At 42.1% G+C, this 23,786-nt stretch overlaps 1 protein-coding gene and 1 long non-coding RNA gene across 2 annotated transcripts in view; one reads left to right on the plus strand and one right to left on the minus strand.

Moving 5' to 3' along the window:
• Window positions 1–23,786, plus strand: part of LOC126930317 (uncharacterized) — a 590,715-nt gene that overhangs the window by 503,478 nt on the left and 63,451 nt on the right. The window lies entirely within an intron of this gene.
• Window positions 505–23,786, minus strand: part of HAL (histidine ammonia-lyase) — a 28,061-nt gene continuing 4,779 nt past the window's right edge. Inside the window, exons 10-21 of the mRNA XM_050747161.1 lie at window positions 22,673–22,812; window positions 20,483–20,530; window positions 19,353–19,500; window positions 18,366–18,461; window positions 18,209–18,267; window positions 16,892–16,972; window positions 13,780–13,845; window positions 13,539–13,704; window positions 10,906–11,040; window positions 4,397–4,505; window positions 4,228–4,297; window positions 505–2,212 (exon numbers count right to left, since the gene is read on the minus strand). Of these exons, the coding sequence (XP_050603118.1) occupies window positions 2,072–2,212; window positions 4,228–4,297; window positions 4,397–4,505; window positions 10,906–11,040; window positions 13,539–13,704; window positions 13,780–13,845; window positions 16,892–16,972; window positions 18,209–18,267; window positions 18,366–18,461; window positions 19,353–19,500; window positions 20,483–20,530; window positions 22,673–22,812 (1,259 nt within the window). The 3' untranslated portion in view covers window positions 505–2,071. The remainder of the gene's footprint in view (window positions 2,213–4,227; window positions 4,298–4,396; window positions 4,506–10,905; window positions 11,041–13,538; window positions 13,705–13,779; window positions 13,846–16,891; window positions 16,973–18,208; window positions 18,268–18,365; window positions 18,462–19,352; window positions 19,501–20,482; window positions 20,531–22,672; window positions 22,813–23,786) is intronic.

The following is a 23,786-nucleotide window of genomic DNA, read 5'->3' on the forward strand; positions in this document are numbered from 1 at the left end:
GGCTGGTTTTGAAATCCTGACCTCGTGATCCACCTACCTTGGCCTCCCAAAGTGCTGAGATTACAGGCATGAGCCACTGCGCCCGGCCTCTGATGGGGTAGATTGTCAGATACGGGCCCATGGATCACGCCAAATCACACGCCTATGCCCCTGAGTGTTACTCTCCCAAATTGACTCTGGGCCTGAAACGTGACTTGCTTTAGCCAACAGGACATTAGCGAATGTGGCACAACAGGGGCTTGAAAAGCCCTTGTGCTTTAGGGTTTGCCTCCTCCAGCTGCCCTGAGACAACTTGTGACAAAGCCCAGGTGAGCCTGCGGGGCTGGGGAGGAAATCCTGATGCCTTCAACTCTTTTGTTGCTAGCCAACGGGAAAAAGAGCGTACTGAGTCAAGCATATGTTCTAAAAACAGTTGACATCTGTCAACTGAATCCTTCAGAAACTTGATTAACTGCTGTTAGAGGCACTAAACTCTTATAAAAACCTAAGAATAAAGCAACATAAGGCAATTGAGACTTAGTTTATTCCATGTTTCCCTTGAAGTTCCCTTGAAGGCGTGTGTTGTCAGTTACTAATAGAGCCCTGTAGAAAACTCAGTGACAAAGTGTCATTTTGACCTGGAGGACTGCAGGGGCCATGAGAATCCAGCATTCCCCAAACTGGAGCGAAGAGCACCGTCAGACCGCTGGGGGCTACTGGCTCAACGGCAGCTCACGGATGACAATGCACAAACCTCATTTGTGTGTGTTCACATTTTGACAAAGAATAGCACCAAGAACAACCTTTAGGTAAACAGGCTCCTCAGCACATTTTTTGCTCTCTGAATTTCTCTGGGCATCAGTTTTCACTTCAGTGTCCACCTTTCCGGTAGACAGGTAGCAAATCTAAAGAGTGAAAACTCTATTGTGAAGTCCACTGATGGGCCCATTTTAGATGGCGATCAGGTAGGCAAGCTGGCAAGTGTGTCTGTCCTCCTCTCCACCAGCTATGGTTTTTAGAGCCACGGTTTCAGACCACTTGAAGGGCCTTGCACATACATGCACACATGGCTGCAAAGTCACAGAGCTTAGCCTTGGGAAGCCAAGAGGTCATGTGACCCATCTTTCATTTGGACAGATACACTTAAGCCATCCCTGAAGGTCCTTTATCTTCTTGGGGGAAAAAACAGATTGGGTAATACATTCTAGGGGTTCATCTGACCTTTGTCAATAGGACTCATTTTAATGATTACCATTACAGAAAGGAGGTTGGTTAATCCCCAGAGATTCCTTATCTGTGAAATGAGGAAGGTTACAATAAGCATGTGAATAGAGTACTAACACCTAGGAAGTGAATATACTAACCTCAAACTCCCATGTAAGCATTTGGGGAATATGTGTAGTGATAAACACGAAATACACAATTTAATAAGAGCCACCCAGATAGCAATCTTTATATTCATTCTTTATCTCCTTTGCACATGAAACCTCTTGTTGGTTTTAATCACTTCTATAACTAATAGCTGAAGACCCTATTGACTACTCTTTACTACGATCCAATTAATAGAAGAAAAAAGCAGCTTAAGGACAAATTATGACTTAAAATGGTTATTTATGAAGGCATATTAAGGCATATCATGCAAAGTAAAATTAGCCAAAGAAAGTCAACTGGTTGAAGCAAATTAAAAACAACAACAAAAAAAAGGTTAACAGAAGCCTAATGTTTTTAGAAAAAAATGCTATCAATCTGTTTCCAAATTTGAATTCATCTAATGCTAAGAGTAAAAAACAGGCACACACAATTGTGGTTATTCTTCTTACCCTTAAGAGTGAGTGGCCTGTTGAAATTGTTAAGAAAGAAAACTCCTACAATCTGAAAATACCTGGTAGGTCTTGAACCATGACAACAGGAACACAGTGCTGAATTTAGCAACTATAATACTGCCATCAGCCTAACCAAAGTAGACTTTAGAAGAACTGAAGTATACAATGGATTGATCTACCTAGGAAAGTTCTCAGGTCTCTCCTTCAGCCTAGTATTGCTTTGTACTAAACTGACTGCCCTCTGATCTGCTACTCCATGACAAAGCCCATTAAAGGTCCTCAGTCTCCGGGATTTTGGTGGATTTCTTGTGCAGAAATTTCAGTGAAAAGGCTGTTGGAGAAAGAGGTCTTGATTCCGGAATATGCTCCATTCTGTATTTTTCGATGTATGGAGCAGCTACTTCCCAAACCTGAAAAGTAAGGACAAAACAAAGCTGAAATATTGACAACATTGTTTCCACATGCTATTAAACATCAACTTCATCTGAAGTCAAAACATCCTCTATACATGACTGGACACAGCTGCTGTTTGCTTGCCTTTATTTTAAGCCATTTGACATATGACCTGTGTCAATTAGTCTTTGGTTGCATTAAAGACTGTAAATATACAAAGTCCAAAACTTTCTAAAGTCGTCATAAAGATTTTAAGCTGCATACTCTTCCAAGGCAAAACAAGAAAGCAAATAACAAAACCCAGAGAATTCAGTGTGGACAGAGTGAAGGATAGTTGCTCCAGGGTCTTAACAGGACCTACGTGGTTTTTTTGTTTTGTTTTGTTTTGTTTTTGTCTGTCACCCAGGCTGGAGTGCAGTAGCATGATCTCAGCTCATGGCAACCTCCACCTCCCAGGTTCAAGCAATTCTTGTGCCTCAGCCTCCTGAGTAGCTGGAATTACAGGCACATGCCACCAGACCTGGCTAATTTTTGTATTTTTAGTAAAGACGGGGTTTCACCATGTTGGCCAGGCTGGTCTCAAACTTCTGGCCTCAAGTGATCCACCCACCTTGGCTTCCCAGAGTGCTTGCTGGGATTACAGGCGTGAGCCACCGCATATGGCCTGGAGCTGTGTGTTTTCTAAAGCAAGCCTTAAATGATAAAAGGAAGTGAATTGAATTTCCCTGTTGCCTTATTTCCATGCCACAGGGGCTCTGTTCCTTTGACCCTGCTACTTAAAGCATGGCCTGTGCCCCTGCAGTATCAGCATCACCTGGGACAAGTCAGCATCTTGGCCTTCACCCAGACCTACTGAATCCACACCTGCATTTTAACAAGATGCCTAGCAGATTCATAGCCACATTAACGCTGGAGAGGCACTGCCTCAGATCCTTGGTTAGTTTTTACCTCCCACCCACCAACCTCTTTTTTTTTTTAAGCATAACATCATCTCAAAGTAAGGCCCTGGACGGGCATGGTGGCATTTGCCTGTAGCCCCAGCTACTCAAGAGGCCAAAGTGGGAGGATCACTTGAGCCCAGGAGTTTGGGTCCAGCCTTGGCAACATAGCAAGACCCCTATCTCTAAAAAAATTTTTTTTAATTGAATCAAATTAAGGCCCTGTTTTTGGTTTATAGCTGCTTTTTAACTGCCACCGACAGCCAAGGAGCCTTTCCTATTCTTTTTTATGATCTTAGAAAATGAATACTCTTAAAGGCTAACTCTCACATACCTCCCTCCTAGCACCAAAACTGGCAGCAGAAAAGCAGCTTCCCCACCAAGAGGGCAGGACATGCTTAGAAATAATGGGTGTGAAAATCCCAGGGAAAATCACTCCCCCAGAGCAGAGCAGCTGTTTTAAGGAAATCAAGCGATTCTAGGGAACATAACACCCCCAAGTTATTCGAAAGGTTGAAAGCACTTCAAAAACGATATTTAAAAGATAAGCCGGCACGCTGGACATCTGTACCTGGCAGCTGAGTATACTGAGTATATGTAACCAGTGGAAATATGCTGGAAAGAAAAACCCGCATCTCACCGGAGCGCTAGACAGACTGAAAGTCTTCTGAAGTAAACACCTGGGCCTTGGTGTTCTCTCCAGGTCTACACAGCCATTGCAGCCAGTGGTGGTAGTTGTGATAGCGTCACCCAGAAGGGAACATACTTTTGAATGAAAGAGAACATCTTGCAGGGGTGGGGAGGCATCAATGAACCTGACATCTTATTTTTCCCCATGAATATTGTCCCAAAACTCCATTTAAAATCCATTTCTGTTTCTAATCCTTAGATATTCAACATTTGGCTGCACCCTGGGGCATGCAGTGTTTATTACATGGCTTCTTAGTGGTGCTGCAAGTTGTTGCTGAAATACCTTTTTGCTCATTCCCAAGGAATAGCCAGAAAACAATAGAATAAGGCAATGTTTCTCCATCCCCGACTTTGCTTTCCCGTAACAATTGAAAATTAAGAAACAAGCCAAGGGGCCAGCTTGCCTTCTGCTCCAGGAGCAGCCTGTGCGCTGCCTCGATGTCCGGGGCCATGAAACGATCTTTTATCCAGGGCCTGTAGGGAGAGCACATTCACCCATCAGCCAGACATTAAGCCCTGCCAGGGTTTACCGTGCTGAACTGACGTAACTCTCAGAGACCTGTTTGATCTTACCTTACAACAGAGCGCACCAGGTCATAGACCTTCTCCAGCGGAGTGGTGGTTTTCAGGGGACGTAGAAACTCTATACCCTGGCAGGCTGCAAGTAGCTCGATGGCCAGAACTGAAACAAGAAATTCCAAGAGGGTAGCTTATGAAAGTCTGACTTCATGCTTGAGGAATGTGGATTTCCCAAAGTTGACACCCATCACCAGCCAACTAACAGATGGTTTGTTCTCTGTCTATTGGTAGAATTAAGTTGCTTTGGTATTTAGTTGCCATTTTAACTGGTTTTCTAACCCCTTGACTGTATCTTTAATGCTGAGAAGGGGAGAATTGAGACATTTACCTGAATAATTACCAGACCCACACACCTACCCAGGAAGCTGCCCATTCATTTGCACTAGCAAAATCTGCCATGCCCCCCATTCACATCCTCTAACCAAGGTTTGTTGGCCAAGTTTGGGTCATGTGGGTAGGGAAGGAGGTCAGAAAGAAGAGCTGATCCTCATCTTGAGCCCCAGCTCTATTAAATAATTGTATGCATTTCATTGAGATGCTTTAAATCTCATGGTTTCCAATTCCATACGAATTGAGAGGTGGGGATACTGGACTAGAAGATGAGAAATTGCTTCCAGGTCCACAGTGAATTTCACAACTTCATCTTCTCCCATTGTGACCTGTCTGCACTCACCAGAGTTCATAATGTACTTCATAAATTGAAAGACAAGAAGTCAAATGTTTTTAATACTCTATTTGGGTTAACCACCTAGACAGTCTGATCAACTTTAAGCTTCTAAACTAATTTTCTTGGCAAGTAATGAAATCCAAAGTGGTTTAACCTTGAATTACCTTTCAATAAAAAACTTCTTCGTAATCTAGACTGGGTCAAATGTAAAGAAATACAGATTCCAATATTCAAAATTTATTACAGGTATGGCACATTTAATAAGTGTTCTTAGCTCAGAAAGACAATATAAAGATTTCTGCTTTAGTTGACTTGAGAACCTTTAAGCTTGAAGGCCTGAAACAGACATTACATAGTTAGTTCCAGGGCAACTAAAGACTCACTTGCGCATTCACTGACTCCTTCAAATCCTTGACAGAGGTCTATGTGCCAGGTATTTTAAGCCAAAGAGAAGAGCAAAACTAAAAGCAACTTGAAATTTATATAAAGGTGGAAATAGGAAACACTTGTCATCCGTCTTGATCAAAGAAGTTGAGTGAGGAGTTGGCAAGTGAGAAGGGATATTATTCATTTAAAGCCACTTAGATTACTGGAATAAATCCTGACTTATTGCCAAATCAATGACCCTATTTCCCAGTCCCAAACCTTACAGGTATTACAAAGATCTGACTAAAGTAGCATACTCTCAACTCACAGCGATTTCATTTTGACATACTTCCATGGGAGGACATATATGAAGCAATCATGCAAATGGAAGTCCAATAAACCATGAAGATGCTAGTTCGTTTTTTTGGAATCAATATGGCAGTATAGGGGAGTGGTTAAGACAGTGAACTTGAACCAACTGCCTGGGATTGCAATTCTAGCATTGCCATTTACTATCTGCATAACCCCAAGCACATTATTTAACCTCTGCCTTGGTTTCCTGTCCTATCAAATGGAATAATAGTACTTACCTTTTAGGGTTACTGTGCAGGTTAAATGAATTAAAAGACTGAATGCACATAAAAAATGTTCAATACGTGTTGGTGATATGATGTTACATCATGAGAAGCGTGGTCTGATAGGTAATGTCAAAGACCAGAAAAAACTGGGAAGTAAATATTTGCAAGATAAATGTGAAACATGTTAGGAAAACCTTAAGTGGCCACCTCTGCAACATTTGGTTAAATGCTCTTCGTTGCTAGCAGTTCTCCCTGAATCCATCAACTGCAATTTTAAAAGTCTGACACTTTCTTGTTACAAATTCAAGGGGTTCGATGCATCTTGATTTCGCTGGATATATTTCAAATGGCTCTCATTTATTTTGAAATAAGCTGATATTCTGTGGCCTAATAATCCTTCAAATCTTCGATCCTCAAAATAAATTTCTTAAACACACTGAAAACACATATTGGAAGAACCATGGAAACACCTTTTGGTTTTATATGATTATTATCTTCACTTTAACCGAGTATAATTCGCATGAATTAAAATAATCCCAAGCAAATAAATAATGGTACCACTTAGATATACTGCAAACATATGTTCTACTTAGATGTATTGCAAATATGTTCTCAAAGTTTTACAGTTTGAATACTATTCATTTTATCTGTCTCTGAGATTAATTTATACCTGTGTTCCTTTCTCTAAAAAAAGATGCTTCTCTTGACCTTGCAGACCTCTGCTACCCTGAGCTCTTCAAGCTATTTCCTTTGAAAAGGTTTCCCTCCTTCCTGCCATAGGCTATTACGTTTCAGGTTATGCCTTTTCCCTCGAATGCAAGGTTCTGTTCCTGGTATTCTCTCCTTATGTCTAGTAGTTTTCAGCTGCCTCCGTGCAGAGAATGCCGACCTTCATCATTATTCCCAGGACATGGATAGGTGCGGTGGCTCATGCCTGCAAACCCAGTATTTTGGAAAGCCAAGGCGGGCAGATCACTTGAGCCCAAGAGTTAGAGACCAGCCCAGGCAACATGGCAAAACCCCATCTCTACCAAAAATATAAAAGTTAGCCCAGCCCACTGGTGGCATATGCCTGTAGTCCAGCTACTTGGGAGGCTGAGGTGAGAGGATTGCTTGAGCCCGGAAGGCGGAGGTTGCAGTGAGCTGAGATCTCACCACTGCACTCCAGACTGGGCAGCAGAGTGAGACCTTGTCTCAAAAAAAAAAAAAAAGAGGCCGGGCGCGGTGGCTCAAGCCTGTAATCCCAGCACTTTGGGAGGCCGAGACAGGTGGATCACGAGGTCAGGAGATCGAGACCATCCTGGCTAACCCGGTGAAACCCCGTCTCTACTAAAAATACAAAAAAAAAAACTAGCCGGGCGAGGTGGTGGGTGCCTGTAGTCCCAGCTACTCGGGAGGCTGAGGCAGGAGAATGACGTGAACCCGGGAAGCGGAGCTTGCAGTGAGCTGAGGTCCGGCCACTGCACTCCAGCCTGGGCGACAGAGTGAGACTCCGTCTCAAAAAAAAAAAAAAAAAAAAAAAAGAAAGAAAGAAAGAAAGAAAAAAGATGAGTCTTCAGACTTTTCTGAGCTCTGCATCTGTACTTGGATATCCCATCTCAATATAACCCAAGACAATATATTTTGTGCACATCCCCTTTCCTTTTCCTTGCGAAACTAATGTGGCACTTTTATTCATGCACACATACACACACCCATTAGCTGGCTCTATTTGCTGTTTAGGCCTTAATCTTAAATACTTCTTCAGAAACACCTTTTCTGTTCTTTCAGACTAGATCATGTTCAGTTATTTCCTCCTAGAACTGTTTAAATAATTTTGTTAAGTGCTACGAAAAGTTACCATGTTGTTCAATATCAACTTCTCTGGCTAGACTTAAATTTCTAAGAGGGCAGAGGCCAAGTACATCTCTTTCACTGTTTAATCCACTGTGCTCAAGTGGTAGATGTCTTTCCGCCCCAATCAGGTGGAATTATTCTTTCTGTGTTCCCACACTAGTTACCTGTGTAACACAGAATCACTAGTAGCAAGCAGGTGCTTATACTCTATATCCAGTATCACCGGATTCCAAGATTTATAGGTATTTGTTTAATATATGTAGACAAAGCAAATTTAAGTAACAATAAACGTGCTTGATACACAAAGTGCTTTTTTTTTTTTTTTTTTTTTTTGGCCAACTACACATTTCTGATATAAAAGGAGAGAACTACATTGGACAAGCTGCATCTATCATTTGGACCTATAGTGCCAACTTTATTGTCATGCAAATATTTGAGCACCCAGTCTGGGCCAGGCATGGTTCTAGATGTTCTAGGTCCACCTAGGGGTGTGATCAAGACAGAGAAGATCCCTGCCCCAATAGACCTTATATTTTACTAGGAAAGACAAGCCTAAGTATATCACAGGTATTATACTAAGTGCTGTTAGGAAAATAATAACAACAAACAAATGAAATAATGGTTGCTGCTTTAGCTGAGGTAGACAAGGAAGGCATCTCAGATGAATTCTAGGCAGTTCCATAGATAGAATGAGTGAAGTCCTTGGGACCAGTGCTGCAGGCAAGCAGTCCAGCAAGTGCTGAGGTAGGGATGCATTTTTTGGCAGATACAAGAACAACACTGGGTTTCCAGGGTTGAAAATGGGATGGAGAGAGGTTGCAGTGACAGGCAGAAGCTGGATCATGTAACCAGCCATATTACCATTGGCTTCAGTAAGGGGGTTGGATGTTATCTTGAGCAATAGAAAGTAACTGGTAAATTTCCCATAGGGGCATGATGTGGTCTAAATTACACTTTCAAAAGCTCATTCTAGTTTATTGTGTGTGGTTCCTAGAGAGAAACATTAGTGAAAAGAAGGGGACTAAGACCCATCTAAAAAGAAAAAGAAAAAAATTCAAAATGGGAGTAACCAAGAGCCATTTAAGAAATTATTTTAAGAAAAAGAAATGAAAACAAGGGGACCCATCAGAAGGAGATGGCAGAGGCTGGATTTGGTGTCTTTTGAAGATAGGATTGATTTGCTGATGAACTAGATAGAAGATAATCGATAGAGAAGGGTGACTCTAAGCTTTAGACCAGAGCAACATGTTCAATAGAGAATCCTTGTGAAGAATGAACATAAGGAACACATTATGGTAGATTGATAATAACAAGTCCTAGGTCAGGTGCAGTGGCTCCTGATCGTAATCCCAGCACCTTGAGAGCTGAGGCAGGAGGATCATTTGAGCCCAGGAGTTTGAGACCAGCTTGGGCAATATAGCGAGACCCTATCTCTACAAAAAAAATAAAAAATTAGCTGGGCGTGGTGGCCCATGCCTGTGGTCCCAGCTACTCAGGAGGCTGAGCTGGGATAATGGTTTAATCCCAGGGAGTCAAGGCTTCAGTGGCCACGTTCATGCCACTGCACTCCAGCCTGGGTGACAGAGGGAAATCCTGTCTCAAAAAAAGAAAGAAGAAAGAAAAAAAGAAAGAAAGAAAGAAAGAAAGAAAGAAAGAAAGAAAGAAAGAAAGAAAGAAAGAAAGAAAGGGAAAGAAAGAAGTGCTGGCAAGGATGTGGAGAAATCGCAACCTTCAAATACTGCTGGTGGGAACATAACATGGTGTAGCCACTTTGGAAAACAGTCTGGAAGTTCCTAAAAATATGGGCATAGAGTTACCATGTGACCCAGCAATTCCACCCTGGAGAAATGAAAACATCATCCACACAGAAACTTGCACATGTTCATAGCAGGATTATTCATATTAGCCAAAAGGTGGAAACAAATCAAGCGTTTGAAGGGATAAACAGAATGTGGTATATTTATATGATGGAATATTATTTGGGTATAAAAAGGAATAAAGGACTGATTCATGCAACAACATGCATGAGTCTTGAAAACGTTTTACTATTAGAAGGAGCAAGATTATATGAAAAATTAGAAAAAGTAAACATTTTACTAACTAAAAAAAAGGTAGACACAAAAGACTATAGGATTCCATTCACATGAAATGTCCAGAATAGGAAAACAAACAACAAAAACAAAGACGGAGACAGAAAGTAGATTCGGACTAGGACTAGGACTGGGGAAGTAGGGAGAACAGGGAGGTCAGAGTTGAAGAGCACCAGTGTCCTTGTGGGCTGATGAAAACATTCTAAAATTGATTGTGGCGATGGATGCACAGCTCTGTGAATCTACCAAAACCCATTAAACTGTACAGTTTAAGTGAGTGAAGTATAACATATGTGAATTATATCTCAATACAACCGTTACCAAAAAAAGGACTCAACTCTCACATTTATCTTAAAATTGAGCGATTCTTTTGTCAGCCATCTGCTTCCAATACTGTTGGGTAAACTTAGAAACATAGAGAAAAATGCCTAAAGGAAAGCAATTCCTCTTTCTTTAAAAACAGAATAAACAGGCCAGGTGCGGTGGCTCATGCCTGTAATCTCAACACTTTGAGAGGCCGAAGTGGGCAGATCAATTGAAGTCAGGAGTTTGAGACCAGCCTGGCCAAGGCGGTGAAACCTCGACTCTACTAAAAACACAAAAATTGGCTTAGTGGCGCACGCCCGTAATTTCAGCTACTTGGGAGGCTGAGGCAGGAGAATCGCTTGAACCTGGGAGGCAGAGGTTGCAGTGAGCCGAGATCACACCACTGCACTCCAGCCTGGGCGACAGAGCAAGGTTCTTAATCTTTAGCTAAGATCAGCATCACCTGGAGGGTTGGTTAAACACAGATTGCTCCGCTCTCCTCCTAGAGTAGAATTAGCCGGCCTGGAAGGAGGCCTGAGAGTCTGCCTTCCTAACAGGTTTCCAGGTGATGCTGATGTTGCTAGTGGGCGATCCCACCTGAGAAGCACAGGCACCCTGGTCTATCAGGGAGGCCCGCCATCCCGGACTCATCAGCATTACCTTGCTCCACGTGCTCGATGACCCTGAGGGCCTTCCTGGCTGCCCATCCTCCCATGGAGACGTGGTCCTCCGTGGCCGCGCTGGTGGAGAGGGAGTCAACAGACGAGGGATGGCACAGAGCCTTGTTCTCAGAAACTGCGAGAGACCCGTGCCAGTTAAGAAGTGCTCCTCATAGGATGAGCTGTCTGAAGGACCCCTGGCTTCCACAGAGTGCTCCACGGCATGGGATACACTCTCCAGAAGATCTGGGACATTATTCAAGCCCTGATGGTAGAAAGCTGCTTTGGGAAAAGGAAGCAGGTCGTATTTTTCCCCAAGTGAGGACTCTAAAGCAATAGTGAGTTCTGAGGTAAGACGGGGATGGGACAGCTGGGAATTCTAATATAACAAGGCCAAGATGAAAACCTGGGAAGCATTTAGCATGCCAGGGAGACTAGGGGAGAAAGAGACATGATGGCCATTTCAGGTACTTGAGATCAATTTGGTTGTGTCACCAGAATTCAGGCGTGGCATTTGGGGACTGAGGCTGGACCCACAAATCTTGGGCAAGAAAATTTAAGACTTCAGAATGTTCAAGGATGATATAAGTGGATGTAAACATGGGCTCGATGACTGCCAGAAGTATCTGGGAGGAGGGGGAATTCTAGAGAGGACCAAGATATGGGACTCTCAAGCTTTCCAGTGCACATGAACCACTTGGGGACCTTGTTATAACAAAGCGACTAAGCTTTGGGTGGGGCCTGAGAGTCTGCTGTTCTAACAAGCTCTCAGGTGATGGCCATATTGTTGGTCTGAGGACTACACTATAAGTAGCAAGGACTTAGGTTAGGAAGTTCCCTTGCCCTAGCTTAGAAGTCAGAAAAGGTCAGACTCAAAGTCTCTTCTCTTTCTTAGGCTTTAAGAGTGGTCATGGGTGAAGTTTCTGTTGTTTTCTATGCCGTATGGGATCATATCCTAAGATGATCTCACTTTAAACTAGGGTCATGCTACTTTGTCAGGGTCATGCTACTTTGTCAAGGTCATGTTGGTTGGCCAAGGACTTTCCAGGTTTCAGCACTAAGTCCCCAGTCCTTGGACCCTAAACTGAGGACTATATTGATAAGCAATCTGTGGTGAGGCTTGTTCAGAAAGATAACTTACAAGGGCCAAAGAAAGAAAAACCCTAATTTTACTGCAATGAAAGCAAGCCGAATAACCTTAATAGGCAGCTTGGGAAACTAAAACATATTCAAATGAGGCTTCCCAATGTCCATCATGTTCTCTAGAAATCAATGACTACTCCCCCACTATGTTATTGTGAGAAGTTTCTACCTGTTAAAGGGTTATTTTATTAATAAGCAAGTGAGCAAATAGAAGATATTGGGTCAGAGGAGGTGAATTCAGTGGCTCTTAGTTGGTTATTTGTGTTGGTTGGGAATAATATTAATAGCAACTAGTATTTATTTAGTGCTTATGATATACCAGGCTTTATATGCATCAATTCATTTAATCCTCCAAACTACCCCCTTAGGTAAATTTATCATCTCCATTTTATGCAGGTGTAAATTGAGGATCAACAGGATAAAGAGGCTCACAGATCTAGTAAATGGCAGAGCTGGGCTTCTAATCTAGCGTCTACGCACGTAATAACTCATGCTATCCTGCCTTTTAGGGTAGGGTTGTTAGATGAAGTAGAGGATGCCCAGTTACATTTTGATTTTAGATTTAAAAAACATAATTTTAGTATAAGCATGTCCCAAATAATTCAAATTTAAGTAGTCATCCTGTGTTTTTGTTAAATTTGACAACCCTATTTTAGGGTTGGATTAGTATGGATTAAAATGAGATCCTCATTAATTAAAGTAAAAGCACAGTTTTGCATGCCAAAATTCACAGGCTTGAATTCTGCTTTACATCTTGCTAGCTGTGCAATATTGGGCAAGTCTCTTAACTCTCAGATCTTCAGATATTCATCTATAGATAATAATAGCCCTTTCCTCAGGTGACAATTGTGACAATTAAGTGAATGAACATAAATGAGGCCCTTAGCACTTACTTAGTGCCAGGGACTGTTCTGATGTGTTACTCCATCTGTCTCTTACAATCTTGAGTCAGAAATAAACTATATTGAAGCTCAGTTTTCATAGAGGGTATCCTGCTGCTTATAAGCATTTATTTATGTTGGAACAACATCTTTACGTTTTTAGTGGTTGTTATATTTAGTGAAATGTATCCAAAGTTAAATTATAGGTTTGAAAGTTTAATTAAAGTTTAATTATAGGTCGGTTCAAGTTTCACCATTAACTATAAGCATCTTAGTCTTTTTCCAATAGTCTTCCAATAGAGATTTGGAAAAAAGCTGTAGAGATGAAGTTCATATGCAATGTCAAATTGCTTTCCACAGATAAATTGTCCATTACAGCCTTATTATTGTATTATTATATATCAGTATAACAATATTGAAGTTGTTAAACTATCTTTTTCTGAAAAATATTAGAATTAACCTGTTACCTTTGCACTGAGAAAGCTAGGATGCAAATAAAAGTGGTGAAAAGTTAGATCTCACTCACAGACCACATTTGATACTTCTGGGTGAAATGGAAAGACCCTTAGATGGATGGGCGTGTGTTCCGGGAAAAGGGCAGTATCCTTACCAAGGGCTGCTGCCGTGCAGTGGGCTATCATGAACCCAGAGTTCAGACCACCTTCAGCCACCAGGAAGGCAGGCAGCTCACTGAGGGAGGGATTGCAGAGCCGCTCGATTCTTCTCTCGCTGATTGCAGCAAGTTCATGAATGCCAATGGCCAAGTAGTCTAGGGCCTGAAAGAGGGTCTCCATTCAGTCAGCCTATATTGGAATGTGCTTTCTGGGTCAAGAGCAGTTCAAAAAGCTTACTTTGGCTGGGTATTCGCCATGGAAGTTTCCTCCAGAAATTGTCTCTCCCCTACTGGCGAAGACCATCTTTCAAAACAGGTTAAGGCTTGAAGATAACGTTTGCCAGTCACTTCAAGTACAACCCTTTCCCGCCCTCTTTTTTTAATGTGGAGGTGACAGTCCGTGTACAAATGTGGGATGAATGGAAAGAGACAAGTCTTCCTGCAAGAGACATAAAAGTTCACAAAAGCAAAAAACAAAAAGCCTTAAAGGTGGATCATGTACACCTAATTTGGAGGCCAAAAAAACATGAACCTTGAAATGATGTTTTCTTTTGAGATTAGATTCTCAAGCACCATAACTGAACTAACCTGGTGGTTAGTACCTGCCCTCAAAAGGTTTATAGCCTGAAACTAAAAACAGAGACCAACGCATCTGTTTGAAAGCAAATTCTGTTTCTTCAATGGGCACTGCAAACTTGGGTTCCATAAAAGAATCTGTTGAATGGGAAATTCTGCTGATAAGCAACTACCAAAATGTCTGGAACAATCAATTTTGAGAAAATTTTCGAATTCTTTACTCAGTAATCTGGTGTCAGCATTCAACAACAGATGGTGGCCAATATGTCCTCATGAATCCATTTTCAGTAAGTGGCAAGTTTAAATTTGCTGAGTATTATTATTCTGAGATAATCCTTTTTTTATTTTCTGTAATACTCTGTCGCCCAGGTTGGAGTGCAGTGGTGCCATCTTGGCTCACTGCAACCTCTGCCTCCTGGGTTCCAGTGATTCTTGTGCCTCAGTCTCCTGAGTAGCTGGGATTACAGGCACGCACCACCACACCCAGTTAATTTTGTATTTTTAGTAGAGACAGGGTTTCACCATGTTGGCCAGGCTGGTCTTGAACTCTTGGCCTCAAGTGATCAGCCCACCTTGGCCTCCCAAAGTGCTGGGATTAAGGGCGTGAGCCACCAAACCCAGCCTGAGATAATTCTATTCCATCATGCCCTTTACTTAAACCAGCAAGCACCCAGGAAAAGGCAGTAATAGATCCTCTTTTCTGGTTCTAAAGAGCTAATCTTTGCCTCCTGGGCTCAAGAATATTCATTACCTATTAACTGAGAACTCGCTGTGTGCAAGAAAGGTTCTAACTTCGAAAGAGTTGGAGATGTATGTGTTACATTAACCTAGTCAAGTGTGGATTACTCTGTTCTGCACATGTAACTGTGAGCCCATTGGGTCTAGCTCCTTGACCGTGGCCGCCTCTCCATTCTCTGAATCCCTGTAGCAATGGAATTCTGCATCAATTTAGAACTTAGACATGTTTTTATTGTCCTCTAGTTGTTCCAAATTTGTTTGTTGGCTATTAGATGAAGACAATTAGAATTTAACTCCCATAATATCCAGCATGTGTGATGGGGCTCCATATCTGCAATAGAAAATTGAGAAACATATTCTTTCAGGTAATGCCAGTATTGCAGGAGAACTCCCAAATACTAGCCTATTGGAAATTTATCAATAATTAGCAATCTTTAATTTAAAAAAAAAGACTTTTGACTGAAATTCTTGCTGAGGCAAGTGGTAGCAGAAGAATTTAGTGCGGAATTAATTATCCCCTGCCCCATACCCAGTAATTAAATGGTAATTTCTAAAAACTATGAGATTCCCTTTAAAGGCAGTGATGTAAACGTAGAAGAGATACCTCTTCCATAGAGTGAAAAGATTGGTACTGAGATAAGACTACATAGAGTCATAAAAACTACTATTCCATCTGGAGGATGGGGTGGTATTGAGGTGAACAGAGAGACCCCCAATTCCTGAGGCTTATTTAGTGTGGGTTTGATTTCAGTGTAAACAATGTGAGAGAACATAAAACACACATTCTGAAGTAAGCTTGTCAAAAAACATACGAAAGCCATCTCGTGGGAAACCTTACAGAGCTATCACATAACCATCTGCTACCCCAGCCTGTGACTTGCTTTTCAGGGCTGCTGATTCAGCACTTTCTCTGGGATTTAGAACTGAGGCAGATGTGGAATAGGAAAAATAGATTCCAAAGGCGTCTGGCAATCTTCAGAGGCAGTGCTGTCTCCGTGAAAACTTTGCCAGTGTGACTCCTGACTGATCACCTCAACATCTGGGGAACTAAGTAATCATGGAACATTCCATAGCAAAAAACCAGATGGCTCTGAGATAAGCCATTCCATTAAGAAGACAGGAGCTCCATCCTTGAGAAATGGAATCAGTCTTACTATTTCTTTGATCAAATGCAAAAGCACTAATTTGAGCAAAGTCCGCATGACAAATAAAAACCCGGCGATGGGGGCCGGGTGTGGTGGCTCATGCCTGTAATCCCAGCACTTTGGGAGGCCAAGACAGGTGGATCACTTGAGGTCAGGAGTTCGAGACCAGCCTGGTCAACACAGCAAAACCCTGTCTCTACTAAAAATACAAATATTAGCTGGGCCTGCTGGCACGTGCCTGTAATTCCAGTTACTCAGGAGGCTGAGGCAGGAAAATCACTTGAACTCGTGAGGCAGAGGTTGCAGAGAGCCGAGACTGCACCATTGCACTCCAGCCTAGGAGATAGAGTAAGACTTTGTCCCAAAAACAAAAACAAAAACAAAAAAATGCCAAAAACCTCAGGATGAGGAAGCCATAACTCTTTAATCAATACTTTGGTGAGTGTTAAAAGGCTGGCCTCTGTGTAACACAAATCGCTCTCACTCGAAGCAGAGAGGCCTGCATAAACAGTCTAGCATCTCTGCAATCACATTTGTGACCTAGGTCTTCACCCTTCCACCAACAACCATGGCAGTGGGTTTCAGGGCAAGTGTCTTCGGGAAACATGTCAGCCAATGCTGGAAATATCTTCTTAAATCTTGAACGGGTCCATTTTGAAAGTACAGCACGTTAGACTTGGAACCTGAGAGTAAGTTCACAGGCCACCTCTACCACTTACCAGCTCTGACGTGGGGAAAGTCAGTTAACGTCTGGGCCTCGGGTACTGATGCCTTTACTCTGTGAAATGGAGCAATGGAACTGAGAAGCTGCACAAAACGATTGTCTCAGTAGATCTTAAAATTACCAGCTGCAATTGTATAATTGCAGGTTAGCATACAATCAAAAGATACAGGATTATCTGTTGCGCTGTTCAGTTCTATGGTAATGATGTTCTTCACAAATGCTATTGTATCATTTACCACACCATGGACCTAAAATACAATCAGAATAAGGTATATGACCCATTTGATTACCTGAAGATACCAATATTAAAAGAATATAGAAGATCTGATCTTAAAGTTATAAAGACTACAGAAATCTTGTCTTAAATTATAACCATGGAAATTATACTCTGTTCATTTTGAACATGAAGATAATTTTGTTATAATTCTTTTGGGTTTTCACTGAAACAAATTAGAATAAATTCATTATCATACATATTCACATTAGATCAATCTATACAAAGCAGCATGGTGTGGGAGGAAGAATGCCAACTCTAGACACAGGCAGATTCACTCCCAGGTTAGAGGTAGGACCTGGGCAAGTTCCTTAGGTTTATAGTTAAAAGAGAGGAAGATAGAAAACAGACAATAGCACTTATGGCTTTTGAGAAATACATAAAATAATGCAAACAAATTCTTAGATGTGACTCACAGAAATTACTCAAATGGTAGCTATTATCCGAGGTGGTAAAGTTCATGAAGCATGAAGGTATCATATTAGAAGATGCTCACACATAAGGCAGCTACCCTGTACAAATCCCAAAGATAGCCACAATGCTCTAAAGCAGCACCTGGCTTCTGGTTTCTCCCAGAAGTCAAGGAAATAATAATCTATCTGTGTGATCTTGGGCAAGGTACTTAATTCTGTGCCTCAGTTTCCCCATTGCAAAATGGGAGAAAGAGTATCTTTCTCATAGTTGGGAAGATTAAATGAATTAATACATGAAAGATAAAGATAATACATGAAAGTGATAATGGTGCCTGTCACATAGAATCTGCTATCATTATTAAAATATCAGGGAGGACTTAATCTTCCTGTAGATCTAATTTGACAATTCTTACCCATAGGTGTTTTGATCTATTGTTTAATAAGCTAGCTAGAAAAGATAACTTGCTGAGTAAAGGGAAATGAGGGTATTTATTCTAGAGAGGACTCTATTACACCATAGACTGAAACTTGGCACAGACCAAAATACTCTGAAAGTAAGTTGAGCAATCAAAAGAAAACAAATAGTTCACCATATAGAATAGAACTTTACAACAATTGTACACATAAAGGTAAAATATACATAACTTTTCATAGAGTCAGTAAGAAATTTGGACTATAGTTGACCATTACGTGTTTTTCTAACACTTTCCTGTTTTAAAATTTTTCATCCTGAACCGGGGGAAAGAAAAACTTTATTGGCATTTTTTATTGACTTTTTTTTTTTTTCCCGCTTTTACCTGTGGACAGCAGCGCAAGGTGTATGCATCCTGGACGCGATCACAGAACCTGTGACTCTCTGGGGAAGAGGTGGAGGGGAAGAGACAGGGGTCATGTTACCAATTCTTTTCACAAAACACATAACCAAATAGGTCACTCCCATAAACATGGTCAGACCTGCTATTTCTGATGGGTGGTGATCTGAGTCCAAGAGTGACCGAAACCGAAAAGCAACTTCAATTTGCCCACGGTGAGGTCGAAGAGCATGAATGTCTAGAATTGATGAAGGAGAAAAAGTCTGAATAATTCCATTTATTTTTTTTAAAGATGGGGGTCTCACTACGTTCCCCAGGCTGGTTTCAAACTCCTGGGCTCAAGCGATCCTCCCGCCTTGGCCTCCCAAAGTGCTGAGATTACAGGCATGAGCCACCATGCCAGGTCGAGTAATTCTGATATTCGAATAAATGACCATCAATGGCTCAGGACCATTTACAGTGCTGATACAACCCTCAAAAGTCCAGGGGTCCTTAGCCACCACTCAGAATTAGAAACTTACCTCCAAAAGCACAATTTTCCTTGTTGACTTGATTCCTTCTACTTTAAATATCTGATAGCAAACTATATGTTGAGAACACTGGGAATTCCACTCAAGACACTGGGCCTACCTTAAAGGAATAGGGCTAATAACAGGAGGGAGCCCTACAGTGGCCTAATTTAACTCAGTTACTTTTAGACAATGTTCTGCCCTTTTCATATTATAGTTGGGGGGTCGTCGAAATTCACTACTTTCTAAATAAGCTACCAATTCGATAGTTTTTCTTTCCCAATTTTCTAGTCGGGACCAACCCTAATCCTACTCTAGTTCTAAAGTCCTGTAAAAAGATTCCTAAGACAACACAAAGCTTGACACTCCCAGATCCCCAAGTGATCTGAGGCAAGTCACTCAACTTCCGGGCTCTGTGCATCTGTAAATTGCGGTTCTTTCAAGGATCAGGTGAGCCATAGCTTAGATGAAGAAGCAGCACACTGGGTACGCCATAGGCACTTGGATTTTCTCCTTCCCTACCACTTGCCCCCACCACTCCTGTGTCTAAAGACCTCAGTCACCCCACCCCACCACCTCTGGTTGAATGAATAACAACCGCAAGGAAGAACTCTGCTGACCAGTGTCAAAGGCTTTGGTGGTGCCCTTCAGCACTTCAAGGGTCAGGGCTGCCACAATGTCAGCCTGCCGTGCAATAGCACTGGCTCTCTCTACAGCTTCGCAGCCCAGGGATGTGATCATCTGCGTCCCGTTGATGAGTGCCAGGCCCTGTTGGGGGAGAGAGCAAAGTTTCCTACTGTGGTTATTGTGACGAACCTACATACCAGTGGATTTTGTATCTTTTGCTTTCATAAGAGAAAAATTAGCCAGTCAGCTGAACTATGTTTGTTTTCTAAAATATGGAACAGTAATGTTTATTTAAGCCCTTGAAGAATAAGTGCTATCATATGTGAACTCATAAGCACAAATCTGGCAAATGAAATACTCGTTAAGTATCCCCATTCCCAAAGCAGCAATGCAGCTCTGGAGTGTAGACTGCACATAAAATCTTTAGTGTATTAGGTTGCATTTCTTCTTTAAATTCTTACTGTTATTGATGAGACATCCAAAAAAAAAAAAAAAAAAAAACTAATTCTGGTCCAAGACTCTTAGCTTAGAGCATTCTAAGGAATTTTGGCTGAGAACATCTGTCTCTCAGAGATCCTAACAGAACTCAATTTCAAGTTTTAAGTTCCTAAGAGACCCCCCCTGTGCATTGTGGCATGAAGAATCTTTTTTCTTTTTTGAGACAGGGTCTTACTGTGTTGCCCAGGCTGGAGTGCAGTGGCTCCCTGCTACTGCACTCCATGGCTCCCTGCAGCCTTGACCTCCAGGGCTCAAGTGATCCTCCCACCTTAGCCTCCAGGGTAGCTAGGATTACAAGTGTGCGCCACCATGCCTGGCTAATTTTTGTCTCTTTTTTTGGGTAGAGATATGGTTTCACCATGTTGCCCAGGCTGGTCTCAAACTCCTGAGCTCAGGCGATCCACCCATCTTGGCTTCCCAAAGTGTTAGGATTACAGGCATCCACCAGCACGCCTGGCATAAAGAATCTTTTAAATTCTTATGGAGGTGACCCTTCTTCAGGGATGAACTTGAAACAAACACACAAGCTACATTTAAGGAACCATTGAGGCTGAGATTAAAACTGAAAATACAGCATAAATAAAGACTTAGGCACTATGAACATATTTTCCTTGAGTTTCCTTACCTCTTTTGGTTTTAAAATAACTGGTTTCAATCCATGGGCTTCTAGGACCTATAGAATGATTAAAACTATGAAAATGGGTATCAAATGAAATACTAGCCTATTTCCAATATCATACGGAATCCAATAATAGCTCTTTACGCCCAAAAGTCCATCTTATAAGAGATGAGACCTATAGGAACTGGCTCTACTCATGTTCTCTGGTCTATTCTCTAGTTTCGTTCTTTATTCATGAAAGCAGACTTACCTTTCAATCAATTTTTGTACTGAAATCAGGGACTCCATTGTCTATAGAATCAACCCTAAATTTTGGTCTCTAGATCCTTCATGTTCAGTTTCCACCTTAACGTTCACCTTTCTTACCGCTGCCTCCTGACATACATGTACCTGACACACATACATGCATCTGTGTTGTGCTTAGGCTGGACTCCTCCCTGTTCACGCTCCCTTGCCTCCAGAGCTTGACCTAAAAAGTCCTCTAACCTCACTAATGCTTCATTTAAACACTGGCAAAACCTCAGAGCAGGGCTTTTGTGGCACATGTGTGAGCACCAATGAAGAAGGGATTATAAAATTCCCTCTACTAGATGGAGACAGAATCCCGAGGGAGATTGGGCAGAACAGTCTTTCCTTGAAATAAAAGAAGTAGAGAGTCATTAAGTTAAGGTCCCTCTAGGAAAGAAGGAAGGGGAAGTTAAGGTAAGAGAAGGACAGAGTGGTCCCATTTACGATGTTAATTTCACAATTAGATTCAAGCATCAACTAGAGGCTGGATTCTGTTCTGGGTGTTGGGGTGGTTCTAGGAGTAGGCAAAATGAAGACAGGCAAGCTCAGGGGCAATCTGAGCTGAGTAATAGCACATTCAGTGCGAGGATGTGGGAAGTGGGTGGGGTGCAGTGGAAAACAATCATGTAAGGTGCTAGGAGAGCATACAGGAGGGTCACAAGGAACTCAAGAGGTAGGAAGTGGAGCAGCAGAGAGGAAAGCTTCTTAGAGGGCTTTTCTTTTTTTCTTTTTCTTTTATTTTTTAGACACCCGTCTCTGTCACCCAGGCTGGAGCGAGCACAGTGGTGCAATCCTAGCTCACTGCAGCCTTGAACTCCTGGGCTCAAGTGATCCTCAGCCTCCTGAGTAGCTGGGACTACAGGCACAGGCTGCTGTGCCAGGAAAATTTTTATATTATTTTTTGTAGAGGTGGAGCCTCGCTTTCTTGCCCAGGCTAGTCTTGAATTTCTGGCTTCAAAAGATCCCTAGAAGACGTTTCAGAAGCAGAAATTGGAGAGAGAAGAATGTATCTGTGCCGGACCCTCTGCCCAGCACATTCCCACTGCAGGCAACCTCCAGTTTCTGCAATGTAGAACCACACATAGAAGGGATTAGGGGATAACATGACAAACAAGACCCTTGAAAGCCACTTTAAATTTAGCCTTTATCCTGAGGACAATGGGAAGCATTACAGGTTTTCACCAGAACATGCTTGAATTTGCTGTTTAGAAAGGTCAGGGTGATTGCTGTGTGAGTGTAGTTGGAGGAAAACACAGATCATAGTGAAACAATCAAAGACAAGGCTGCATGGAAGATAGATGATCTGGAAGTTGTATCCCCAAAAGGATTATCTATTTCCTTAGCTGTTTCCTCTTCCGGGGCCTTCTGCCCCTTTCACTTACTATCAGGGAACCTCCCAGCAATTCATCAGGGATGATACATTAAATGATGCTTTGTGCTGCTGTAATGAAATCAGACACAGATGAAGAAAACATCAAAGCTTTATCAAAAACAGGCTTTTTTGATTAGCCACTAGGGTAGGAGGGAAAAATGAACCCTGCTTTCCAGAAGCCATATAGTAAGTGCTATGAGCCACACCGCTGCACCTGTGAGACCAGCTCCTAATTAAAATTGTGACAGTGTGTGACCTTACTGCTAGGCACTGGAAATGTTGTAGGTGCAGGATAAATTATTAACAGTAGCAGTTATACCTTTTCACCAAGGTGATTACCAAACCCAGAAGGCTGACAGCTAACAACAGTCTTGCCTCATCTGACTTCTAAGCTTTCGTTGTCTCATCTATAAAGTAAGGATAGTAGAGGCTCCCTCACTGGGCTATTGTAAGGATTAAGTGATACGAAGCATGCAAGCACAGTTGGTGTCCAGCCTAGGGTAACTGCTGCAGATGGAAGCTGTTGTAAGTCTTACATATTTAGCATCAGCCCAACCACTCTTTGGAGACCACATCTTCCCTTCTCCAATTAACCCGAGAGCAAGATGAGAGAGTGGGGCAAGGTCTCCACTGGCACCAACGGTTCCTTTCTCTGGAACATAGGGCAGGCAGGAGGCTGGGAGAAAAGTAAGTAGCAATTAGTTCAAGAGTACTGCATTCTGACTCTCCTTGCTTTGTCAGTGAGTGCACCCTGCCCCCCACGCTGCCTCCAATAGCTATCACTTTATGGCATAAATACTTGGGGAAAGACAATTCTTCAAACTCAGCTAATATGTAAGGGACCTAGATGAATTGCTATAGAAAGAAAAAGAGGAGAGAGGGAGGAAGGGATGGCTGGAGAGAGAGACAGCAAGAAGGAAAGAAGGGCCGGGCACAGTGGCTCACGCCTGTAATCCCAGCACTTTGGGAGACGGAGGCAGGCGGATCACTTGAGCCCAGGAATTCAAGAGCAGCCTGGGCAACACGGCGAAACCCTGTCTCTGCAAAATATGCAAAAGTTAGCCAAGCATGGTGGCGCATGCCTGTATTCCCAACAACTAGGAAGGCTGAGGTGGGAGAATCACTTGAACCCGGGAGGTGGAGGTTGCAGTGAGCCAAGATCGTGCCACTGCACTCCAGCCTGGGTGGCAAAGAAGGACCCTGTCTCCTAAATAAAGAAGAAGAAGGAAGGAGGACACTTCTGGATGCAAAGCCCTCAAAATCTGCATGCTCTAATCCGACCTAGTACTTCCACTTGTAGAAATTTTAGCAATGTATCTTAAAGACGTGATCGGGAGCTAGCTGAGTTTTTTGGTCTGTTTTTGTTTTTTATAGTTCATTTGTTTATTATAGGAAAAATAGTTAGAAATTATCTAAATATGAAGTTAAAGGACATTCATTTGACCAAGTTTAGCCATTCAAAGCTATTGGAAAATGTTTGGAAACATTGGAAAAGTAATATAAAATGTTCCAGAAGGAAGTGGTGCACCAAAGCATTAAAAGGTTTCCCAGGGGAAGAGAAGTCATAGGCAACTGAGTCTTTTCATTTTACCAGTCACCCAGTCTACACCCCACTGCCCCTTATCAATAAACACGTGCCATTTTCTAAGA

This window comes from Macaca thibetana, chromosome 11 (assembly GCF_024542745.1).
Source record: "Macaca thibetana thibetana isolate TM-01 chromosome 11, ASM2454274v1, whole genome shotgun sequence".
Classification (NCBI taxonomy): domain Eukaryota; kingdom Metazoa; phylum Chordata; class Mammalia; order Primates; family Cercopithecidae; genus Macaca; species Macaca thibetana.